The sequence below is a fragment of the Spea bombifrons genome, chromosome 1 (genome assembly GCF_027358695.1).
Source record: "Spea bombifrons isolate aSpeBom1 chromosome 1, aSpeBom1.2.pri, whole genome shotgun sequence".
NCBI classification, from domain to species: Eukaryota; Metazoa; Chordata; class Amphibia; order Anura; family Pelobatidae; genus Spea; species Spea bombifrons.
In genome coordinates this window covers 137,696,713-137,709,177 of record NC_071087.1, presented here as the reverse complement: position 1 = coordinate 137,709,177, position 12,465 = coordinate 137,696,713, and the positions used below count along the sequence as shown (strand labels likewise).

The window sequence follows — 12,465 nt, the reverse complement described above, 5'->3', positions numbered from 1 at the left end:
CTCTGCCAGCTGCCAGGTTGGACGTTTATTTTCTGCTAAATTAATGGATTTCATAATGTCTTGGTCTTAAATACAAAGTTGACAACAAAGCTACAACAACAATTATTTCATTAAATAATAATTTTAATGGTGTTACTTTGGGAAAAAAACAAATACCTAAATTATTGTAAATGTATAGCAATATTGTTGTGCTGTAATGTATAATCTTTGACCTAAACCTTCCAGGTTATGGAACCTAATTATCAATGAATACATAAGGGTTTACTTATTATTTACACACATTCATTTGTTCAGCATCTTCTTCTCTTTACAGTGAACACATTAAAAGGACATTAGGACAATTTACGAAGAAAGAATAACTGAAAATTGCTTGTTGCTCCAAGTTAATATTTTTCTGTTCACCATAGAAGGCTTTGTGTACAATTTGCTCTTTTATAAGAAGTAGCTGTTGAGCTATCAAGCAAAGCTCTGTGCCTGTGCTAACCAAATGTCGCTTTAATACCACAAACCACACTGTCTCTCCGCTGTGTCTGCTTCTCTGACTTTTCTCCAGATAGCTTTTAAATAATGAGACTTGTCAGAATCACAACTTACTAAATTAGGTTTAACTACATTAGAGTTTTGTCTTCTGTCTCTAATGGGTAAACTGACGTCACTGGAAGGTCTAAACTAATAAAATACTCCCCCGAAATTAACTTCAACTTTTCTAGGACCAAGCAATATTGGGAATCCTGTACAATAAATGCATGAAGATGTGAAACATCAAAATAAGTTGAATCTGCCTGCTTGGGGCACTATTCCTGGAAAAATAAAATATTTCACTTGAAGCCAAAGTAACTCTTGACAATTTAACTTAGTTGAGGCAATCTCTTAAACTGTATTGGATGACCATGACTAATTTGGCTTGACCAGTGAGCCACGCAAAGCTGAATTTCATAGTAGGACATTGCATGTGCTGCAGGACGTTTTAACAAATATATTTCTGCACAGCAAGAGAGCTTGCAATACACTTGCGGCTAACAGAGGGAACTTTGCTGGGGAAATATTGACAACCAAGTAGATCTCAAGAACATTGGCAGCCATGTGCCATAGTCTCTAAAATGTTTTGGGATATCTGTTCTGGAAGTGTGACTAGAGGTGCGTGGTTGGACCCAAAGGGGGTATGGCCTGGGGCAGGACCGCCCGCCTATCATACATGAAAAGCCACATTGCAGTGGTCAGCTACAGAGCATTACAAGATGACCAAGTGGGTGCTGCAACAGCACAAGCATCCATTAAATTATATAGCTACCTGGGATGGTCACAGAAGATAACATGGTATCATGACAACTGGCCCATGATACCCACTTCCTGCAAAAGCAGGACAGTAGGGCAGCTAGGCAGGATAATGTAATGTTAGGAAGGTTTACTTTACAGAGGGGGTGGTAGATAAATTAAACAGTCTCCCATCAGAAGTTTTAGAGGCTAACACAGTGAGAGAACTTAAACAAGAGTGGGATAGTCAAAGAGCTACCCTGAATCAAAGACATGACCAATGACGATTAAAGTCTCTATATCGGAAAAAATGTGCAGATTAGATGTCCAGAATGGTTCTTTCTGCTGTCAAATTCTATGTTTCTATGTTAATATAAATGATGTACAATCATCACCTTATATTTCTTCTTACTTCTCCAGAAAGAGTAAATAAATAAATGATGAGGTACAATCCTGCAACTCCATCAATATGTTCGTAGGCAAATCAGGATTCAGCAGACTGACAGGTCAGCAGAACATTTGTAAATTCAGATTTATGAGTACCAAGTTGTTTTATGTGATATAGAGCAATATACGCAACCTGAGAGAAGCAGCAAGAGATCACTGATGTTAGTTTAGCTGTTGAGTCCATTGATATTAAGTTCAGCCATAGAACCTTAAAAAATACTTTGAGTACACAGACTGACCCACAACAACATCAACATATTAGCATTAGAGTTATACAAACCAGATTATGCCTGTCTGTTGATGAAAAGACCTCTGAGGTCCTAAAGACTTATGTGATGTCACATTTATTCCTATGTTGGCCCAGTACAAAGGTATTAACTTTGACTATAAAATTATTATACAATCTAAACCAACGTTAATATGAGGTTACACTTTAGCAGCCTTGTTGTAGATGTAATTCTACTAACTAAACCTCTAGAAAAAAAATTACTGCATACCTTATGAGTATTTTATTATTATTATCTTTTATTTATATAGTGCCAACAATTTACGCAGCGCTTCTTACAATACATATATTCAAGAGGTATGACAAGACTAGAATTGACAGAATTGATACATTAGGTGGAGAGAACCCTGCTGGCAAGCTTACAATCCTGAGGAACTCCATTCACCTTTCTAAAGTACACATGTACATGTTTTTATAGAAGAAACACCTTTTCAAAGCTTAAATACAATGGAGGACAGTTTTGTGGTTTGGTTTTGTATACGTGCCACCCAGAAGTTAAATAAAGCACAGGAGACAGCCCAACATCTAGCAGTCATTATTGCAAGGTCAAATTACTTGACATACAACAGGAACATTAAACCCTGCCAATTTCTTCTATGACCTATAAACCTCACAGGAACTAGCTTAACAAGGAGGATTACAATGGCTCCTCTACATATATTGATCATTAGGATAAAACGAGAACTGGATTTAGGATAAATAAAACTCTTATGGGAGATTATCTTTGTGTTTGTAAACCAAATCATACTCACAATACCAGAGCCATAGGTATTTGTTCCAAAACCTCAACTTTTATTAGGGAGATTGTACATTATTTTGGGGTTTTATATCAATAACAGGACAGGACAAGTAATAGTGGATATTGTCCAATACGTTTGACACCAGAGACTTTGTCCACTTTTGTTGCCAGTAATCCAACTATTCAGTAAATGCTTCTGTACTATCTGTAGAATTAATAGAACTAAGTTCTCACTCTAGAATGCTCAATCTTCTGGCATGTATGGATTAAAGTGCTGAATGTTTGCCAAGATCTGAAAACCACTTAAAACATATTGCTGTATTTATTTTGGATGATGTACCAATGGACTATGTTCAACATTCAAAAACTGTTATTGAGTGTAGAGCCAATTAAAATAGCGAGGGAGGCCATTAATCAAAGACTCCTTAACACAAAGATGGTACTGCAGAACACTGTTAAAGAAAAAGAAAATCAAAGTTGCCAAACATGTTATACCAACTTTCTTTCTTTTTTTAAAACAAATCTGTCTATGATCTGAGGGACACGGTTATTTTTACATCACTGTGATGTATTAATTATCATATTTTTTAATTGATACAAATAATCAAAACACTCCACTGTGAAATGGGGGAGGTATGGCTTTCAATCATACCTACCCAGGTATGAATGAAAGACATCAATGAAGCAAACAAAAAGCAAACATATAAAGGCCTATAAACAAATCTGGAGCCATTACTGCAAATAAGAAGCATACCCCACTTTAAAAACATTCACTTTAAGGCAGAGCCGGCCTTAAGTGTTCTGGCACCCTCTGCGGACTACACCTCTGGTGCCCCCCATCCCCTTCTCACTGCCCCCCATCCCCTTCTCACTGCCCCCCCTCTGCCCCTTCTCACTGTCCCCCCCTCTGGCCCTTCTCACTGCCCCCCTCTGCCACTTCTCACTGCCCCCTCCCTCTGCCCCTTCTCCGCCCCTTCTCCCTATCCTTACTTACCTCGTTGCCGGAGTCCTGCAGTGGGAGCGGGAGGCGCCCGTCTTCCCGATCTGCCGCGGTGCGCGCTTCACAGCTGAGCGCCGGCACCGCAACAGAGTCACGGAGAGTGAGGGGCGCCGAGCGCTCGCTGAAAACTTCACGACCGACCGCTCGGTGCCCCTGCCCGGGACTTAAATTGAAACATCGTTTTTTTGTTTGTTTTAACTTTATTAAATATGGAGGATGTTATATAAAGTTAAAAAAACCCAGATGCTTTAATTTAAGTCCCGGGCAGACGCCCCTGTTCCCATGGCGCCCTGTGCGGCCGCACAGGTCGCACACCCCTAAGGCCAGCCCTGCTTTAAGGGCACTTGCGAGTAAGGATATACTGACACGTGACTGCATGACGCCAGCACGTCAGTTCGTCTTTCAAGTATCTAGAATACATGTTATTTATTCCAATAACATACAGGGACATCATTTCTATGTGCTTTGTGTTGGAAATGACCTGACGATTGGAGTGCAGTACATGTATTGATAAACGCAAAAAGGTCGTGCTTCCAGGTTCCAGTGGTCAGCAGGGATCCTCTGTTCCTAGCAGCAGGAACTCCAGGAAGATTGCAGCAGCCATCTTGGTGGAGTCTGGCACATGTAAAACCAGGCTATAGCATATCCTAGTTGGACCCTTTATGTAGGCTCCAATGTATTCTAATCGAAACAGCTACCCAGACCTCTATCTCAACTTTTCCTGTTCACCTCGGCGTGATCTTGCATCTAGGGTCCAACTAATTGGTTGCAGATTGTTGCACAGACCAGAAATGGACCCAGTAGATCTAACCAGGGTGCCTACTTGTCAAGATCATCAGGATCAGATCCTAGCAACCCATGCAACATATTTCCAATCTCTAGACAAGAAACACCACTTGTGCCTTTTGGCTCTTTTTTAGTAATTTTCTAATTTTGAACACCTGTGTATGACCTCAGCTATCCCTGACCATGCCAGAAAGCTACTTGCCTTGACCTCAGCTATCCCTGACCATGCCAGAACGCTGCCTGGTTTAATTTGTACATACCCGGGCCACGGTGATACGCCACCTACCCAGACCTCTATCTCAACCCTCATTGGTCGCAAATAGCTTTATCTCTAATAATACATCTTAACTCTTGCACCTGTTTGTCAGTTCAGAAAAAAATATAATATGCTTCTCCTGAACAATATATATATATGTTTTTTTTATGACAGCATAAATTCACAATACCAGATAAATGAATTAAAACTACAGTAAAGGCATATTGTAAACAAAAGAAAGTAAAACTATACCAAATTATACTTTTTTAATAGTATAGATGGGCTAGGGTAAGGTTCAGTACAGAATACTGTAATGTAGATAGCCCTCCAATTTCAAAAGAAAATGCAGGGAGCAGAATATATAAATTACCATGAAAAGTGGCACATGTTAAACTCCAGACATAAGGCACAAAGAAAGCTTAGTTCTACAAAAAAAATAACTTATCGCCCCTATCCATCAGTTACCCACAATTAGATTATCAGCAGTAGTTTTCCAAGCCCTGTTGTTTCAAGTTGTATGACTGCCGTTACAAAGTTTTCTATCATGACAATCTGTATGGCTGCGTGCCATTACTATACATGAAATAAAACAGTAAAGAGGGGGCTCTTATTTGAGTAATGCTGTGCCATTTAAAATAAAGGCTGGAACCTTTTAAGTCTGGATTGTGGCTGAATGCAAAGTGGACTAGAGTTAAGTAAAAATGCCATGCTACATATTGATTATATGGGTTAAGCTTAAGTCCTATCCTATATACACCTGAACTCAGGTTTTCTTTCTATTCTAGCCCCAGATGCACCTAAACATGAATTACTAGATTCTCATCCAAGTGACTGATACTTGGTATATAGAAAAACATAGATATATTACGATACTGTTCAATGAAAGGGAAGGGTTTTCCAAAGGAGGAGCAATCTGGTACTTTGATTATAAGATTTTGGACTACTATCAGAAGCATTTTTTGTATGTACGTATGTATGTACATATACTGCAAAACAGACCTCAATGTGTGTTTAAACGCAAAATGGGGCTAGAGTGCTTCTTTAACTATTTTGTATTATATTTTTTTTATATTTCGTGTGTTATAATTCAGCTTGTATAGTTTCAAGATGACCATGAGGTCAGACTTGTATAGGTGAAATTACATTTTGGTTTTATAATTAGAAACTAATTCTTAAAGGGGGGAAACACGAGCATTTATGGTGGGAGAACACATGTAAGTAATAAGGAATGTGTATCTTTATATAGAGCCCATTAATAAATGGGTACCTTGTACTCCTGTATAAGCAGTTTACGTGGGACAGTCAAATAATTTGAGCCCCTTGACATCCACATCACCTCTGATAGGAACTATATCTTAAAAGAAATCATGTGATTGCAAGGATGAACTTAAATTCAAAATCATGTGTGTAGGGCCCTAAACTGTGATATTAGGGTTTGCCAAAAAAAAAAGGCAGCTGTCTGGGCAAAATCAGTATAGATCAGTCACCAATGACCCTTTAGTGAATACAGCTCAATCCACATATGAACTCATATTTCAAAGTGATTGTACTTCTAAGGCACCATGTGGAATAATATCTCCTGAAAATAATTTATGATCTGTTGATGTGTTAAGAATGATTTTACAAAAAAACCCTGAGATTGTCAAAATGAGGAGAGGTTCTGGAGAGGTTCAGTTTGCATCTGAATGAAATTGGAAACGCATAATAAATGCCAGATTTTTCAAAGGTAATGCTCTAACACGAGAGTCCCCAATTTCCAAAGCTTATATTTAAGAATAGGTTAAATTACTTGTTTTCTTTCACCTTCTTACTAACAGGTATTATACAACTGCCACAATACTATCGTGCTTTATTGGCTTGTGTTGCATGGGCTTTGAAGACATCACATATGTCCTCCAAGATGTTTCCTAGAAGAGGAAGAGACAAGGTGAGGCTTTTAAGGTCAGGAAACCTTGCATTGCAAATTTTTGCAAGTGCTTTCCAAGAACACAAATAATTGAGATTTAAAGGTTCTGGAGAAAACCACAGATTCTTTAATGGAATAATCCTGTATTCAGTTTATAGAACTCAATGAATGTTTATGAGACAATGAGTAATGCTGCCTTCTAATGATTAACATATGATACAAAACAAAGAGAACTTAAAGACCTGCGTCGTGGATTCAACCAAGTAATGTCAGATTCCTCAATAAATGAACTGAATAGAAAAACTGTAACATGAGGATGTTAGTGCTGGAACACGTGAACTAGTTGGAAAGTCATTTTGACAGATTTTCACAATTCTTTAAACCGCACACATATCTACAGTGTTTTTTAAAGACTATAATACAGTTAATCTCATTAAAGTAAACATTAAACAACTTTATAAGGTACATAGTGTACATTTTCAGATACTGTGCAGGATATATGTCCAATGAGAGAAGAAGACCTGAAAAGCGTATGCAGTGATATTATGTATACTTGCATATACCGTATTTGCCCAATTATAGGCCGGACTCCCCCCAATTTAAGTCTTTAAAGTAAGGGTGTGGAAGTGGCGGACAGCAGCAGAGGTTGTCTACACGCATCGTGCAGATGTCCACCGGCTGCCCCACTAGACACCAGATGTTTGGAGCACAGGGGGCAAGTCTGAGGATGCATAGGTAAATCTGGGGCTATAAGGCATATCAGGGGGGTATGTGTCATATCAGGTGGGTTGAGTGAAATATCTGGGGGGCAGAGTGGCATATCTGGGGAGCAGAGTGGCATATCAGGCAGTACAAGACATATCAGGGGGTATGTGGTAAATTAGGTTGGTGAGTAGCATATCTGGGGGGGCATAAAGCATATGGCATATCTGGGGGGCAGAGTGGCATATCTATAAGTAAGGTGCATTATGAATTAAAGAAGGACCTTAGAATGGCTATTGGTTTTCCAAGTTTCTGTTTGTACATAACCTTTGCTGACTAACTGCATAATAGATACCAAAAATATTACAATACATTCTAATGTATCATTAGATAAAATACTGGTTCACTATCCCACTAATGTGTATTTTTTCTTTAAAATAGCACCAAACTAAAGGGTGCGGCCTAGAATCGGGCCAATACCGTATATCATATAACGTCTCAGTTAAACTAACTTGTTCTCACCATTGACATTTGATTGGGTTTGCACTAAATATGAATCATTATAGTGTTACATTTTATAAAGACTAAGTAAATAAAATTAATAAAATAAAATTCACAATTTATTGACACAATTAACAACATATTAGGTTCTCCAAAAGGAGAAAAAAACATGAGAAAAGCAGATGTATTTTGGAATAATGTAAACTAGCAGACAATGGGGTTTACTTCCAAAAGTTGAGGACAAAAAAAGGAAACAAAAGGTCATTATTTCTAATGTCCTGATATACAACAGGTTAAGCATACAGCTGGAATTGAAGGCTCAGCATCTACAAACAAAATAACTATTTTAGTTATCCATCCCACAGCCAGATCAATTGCTGTTTTGCCAACAGGATTCTTTCTATTTAAAATAATGTTTGACAAAGCAATTCAACATGTGTTATTACTTTTTATTTTCTGAATCAACAGCAGAACTAGGGGAAGTATGATAGGTTGAAATTAATTGATTTAAATTGCTGTGCATATAAGCTGGATAGCTAACTCTCTTGGACTGGACATAGGAGAATTTGTTGGGGTCTTTGTGCAATCTTGATACTGCAACTGTCTGCTCAGAATTTGAGGATATTATATAATCCCTCTAGTTAAATTGTACTAGCTAAATATTTAATTTAGAGGCATTAAGGAGAGCCTAACATCAACAAATCAGAAAATCGTTTGAAGAAAAAGAAAACATGTTATTGTCTCTTTACAACGACTGGAATTATTGGGATCATGTTTTATATTTTAATATTAAAACGGGCAATAAAACAATAATGAATAACTGTGGGGATGAAATGTCCTGAAAAGACATCTACAAGATTTGATTTATTTGATCAAGACCAACAAGACAAGAACATCCTTCGAAAAAAAGAAGAAAGGTTTCTTAAGTAGGACAATGTATTTTAGGGGATTTGACTTACACTTGTTGATGTGACTGCTTCTTGAACACTTGCTATGATGAATTCCTTAGTAATTCTCCGAGTTGGTAACTCGTTGAACAGGGAGTTGATAAGTGCAACTTTTGCCGCATCTCTCCGTGCTTCTGCTCGGCTTGAACAGCACTGTAAATCACAAATAAAATGAGAGGTTTATAACTGCAATAATGGCCAAACCACATTACTCATTAGGATCCTGTTGGATAGAGTCAGTACTTAAATGTCCATTTTATACACAGCACAATCACACATCCTTTATAAGTCATGCCAAATTGAAATGAAAATGAAATGTTAACACCTTCTCACAAATTCAGCTATGCTCTAGTTACATGTTGTTGAAAGCTCTTCATTTCTTGAGGGCCAACATTGAAAACTTCCCATCTGCTGCCCTTATTATGAGAGTACCTGATTACCATGACTTCTTATTTAATCTTTAGTCAAGTGAGCAGAGTTTGTCTGTCTCCATTTTGTGCCCAGGTCTGCACTCAAACTCTTCCTTGAACCATCCCAGGCCCTATCAATTATCTTTAAGGCTTGACTCATCCCTATACATTGTTATCCACTTTCATTCCACCCACTTTCCTGCCTCCATTAGGGAGCAGTAGAGTGATCACTCCGGAGGGCCAGCCCTAGGAGGTTCCCAGTTACGATTAGGAGTATCTTAATTGCTTTTAATTCTCATCCTATGCAGCAAATGATATTATGCTCCTTTGTTCCAAAATGTATTAATACTATTTTTAAAACTATAAAATTCAGAAGCAAGGATGACACAATGGTTAACTATGCATTCAATATTACTATAATTACAGGCCCATGTCATTAAATATTTGAGAACTAAGGATCAACTCCAGGGTATATGTCAGAGCATATTATTTAAGAGATCAGTATTGCAATTGCATGACACCCTTAATCCTCATCTAGAAGAAAAAAACAAAAATGCTAGTCCTCTCGTAGTCCACACTGTGGTGGAAGGGGTCATCCAAGTTTTTCAGCTTCCTTTCCTTATAGCACCTTCTCTCTTAACCAAGTGACAGTTCTAATTCGAGTTTCGGCCATGATGATGTTACTATGACAATGTTTGTATAAAATCTTACAACTATGATCTCAGTGGGCCAAAGGGAGACAGCTCCTGGGTTCTGTGCTAAACTCTGACACAAGCAGGCAAATGCACTGGGAAAGCATGTAAGCATGTTTCATGATGCCAAGGGGGGCCAGAATGGGCTGGAGTGGGCCTTGACTGGGATGCCAAGTAGGGCTAGTCCTGAGGGCATTTTATTTAAGGACCAGTGTCATTAGGTTTGAGGCCTTTTTGTGTGTCACACTACCTTGTGTAGTTTGTCCCGCCCTCTATCCCTATTTTGTGGTGTTTAGGTGGGTGGTTAAAATGTGTCGCAGTTGAAGGCAGAAGCTTACCAGGCATCTAGGGGGTAAATGCTCTGGGGAGAGCATTTGGTGGTATTTCGGTGGGAAGTTCCTGGTTGGTGGAGCATGGAACCTCGGGTCTGAGGTTGGCCATCCGGATATGTCCTCCCCTGTGTTGGTGGTACCTGGATAGCCTGGTAAGCTTAGGTTAAATAATTCAGCTATGGACTTTTCAACCCCACTCTTGGTGTTGTGTCAATTATTGAGTAGTTAAATTGATTGGTGGGGCCTGGCGTGGACACTGAGGGTACATCAGTCAAGTACTTGAACAACACATGTCTGCGCAGATATCGGATGCTTGACTCAGCGGGTTCAGTGAGTAAACATGACATGAGAAATCAGCTGCGTAGTAAGTACTTAAGCAGACTGAAAGAGTGCCCAACATTGACAGAGACAGAAATATCAAGAGATTCCTGATAAAATGAGCGCAACTTCCTGTTTCACGTAGAGATTTTCACTTTGTTCAGTGTTTGTTCTCTGTGCACATGTGTGAGGAATTGAATAGGTGTTCAACCCTCAGCACCTACTAAAATATTTAAAACATATTTGGATGGGGAGGTCATTACATCTGGTCCAAAGGTTTTTTGACATCTTGTACTAATCAAGTACTATATATCAGTTTGGCCCAAGACCCCAAGCCAGCATGAAGATTTTCTAACTTTGGAGTACCGTTTTATTTGTTATTTTCATTGATCTAGAGTTAAACTCTGATTTTCAAACCTTTTGTTGAGAGGGACTTGTGTCATTTTGATGGATTTATTTTATGCATGTTGATAAGGACCTTTAATGTAACTCATATTGTATTAATGAAATCCAGTTTCAGAGTTTCAACACATTTTTACAGATCTCAGAGTTCAAAATGTAATCAGATATTCTCTAGATTATACGGCCATTCGCATAGCTGACCTCTGGCAATAAAACACTTGCAAGATGTATATCAAACCCACTCCAAGACTAAGGTAATTGATAAGTAATAAGAGTAATAATTTACTTTCACATGTAAAAACAAAAACACCTTTGTAACATTTTGTGAATTTACTAACGTCTCATGAAATATCTTTCCCTTGAGTCCTGCAGCTAGACAGAGGAGGTGAAACGTATATATTTGTCACAGGTGACATGACAAGCAAGTGGTTCGCCGTTTCATTGGTTAAGTGCTTTAATTATACTAAAGAAATACAATCTAAAAAGAAAATACACATTTCTATGCCACTATTGCTGATACAAAACCAGGCACGCCAGAGTAATTTACAACCCCCATCAGTGTTGTGTTTGAAGATGATGGAAGTTGTAGTTTGCAAAAGCTCATCTCGGCTTTTCATTTTTAATTAAAATATTAAATATATATGTGTCCTTTTTTATTAGGATGGAATATTTTGAAAGGTGGGCGACACCTGCCATGTGACAATAGGGTCTATTCTTTAATAGGAGCGTTTGTAAGAAAGTTGAGGTTTCAATTCCATGATGCCGCTATTCATTATGAAAGGCCTTCACTGGCAGACTCTTCCAGCTAGAAGAGCTGAGCAGGCCCTGTATAATGTGTAATTTAATGTGTTATGGAGAAATTTCACTGATTTCATTATATATTGTTAAGGACCAAGATCTTCCAACAGCATATATATATTGGACTTGGTTCTTTATAATATTTAATTACATCAAGTAGCTAGAACTCACTTCAACTCTCCCTTAAGTAACAGACCACAATATCTGACCCCTAAATGACAGCAGGGATCACCAGTGTTTGAGGGGCAATCCATCCCGGGTGCCACTCATAAGGGGGGGTGCCACATAGGGGTCCCAAGTCTCCTGCAAATTCCCTCTCTTTCAATGTCTCCCTACATTCCACTTCCATGTCCCTGTCTTCTTTCCCCCAACTACATTTCTTCTCTTGCCTCTTCTTGTACTTCTGTCTTCTTTCCTCTAATACTTCTCCCGTGTCTTTTTGTTTCTTCATGAACCAGGCCTCCGGGAGCACTTCAGCACCCGGGCACAGTCTCTCCTCGTTTGAAGGGGGATGGGTTAAACTACCTTACTGCAATATTATTTTATTATGGACATGCTTTGTGTATGATTTATGTTATTAATATTGCTGATTAAACATGCATGATCATTTCTATTACAAAAACTGGGTCAAGAACCTCTCATTCATAATCTCTTTTTCTTTGTAAAAATAACATTCAGTTATATAATTA

General features: G+C 38.4%; 1 protein-coding gene across 1 annotated transcript in view; it reads right to left on the bottom strand.

The window, feature by feature from the left end:
* Positions 1–12,465, bottom strand: part of LIX1 (limb and CNS expressed 1) — a 67,065-nt gene that overhangs the window by 17,708 nt on the left and 36,892 nt on the right. Inside the window, exon 3 of the mRNA XM_053474728.1 lies at positions 8,837–8,977. Within this exon, the coding sequence (XP_053330703.1) occupies positions 8,837–8,977 (141 nt within the window). The remainder of the gene's footprint in view (positions 1–8,836; positions 8,978–12,465) is intronic.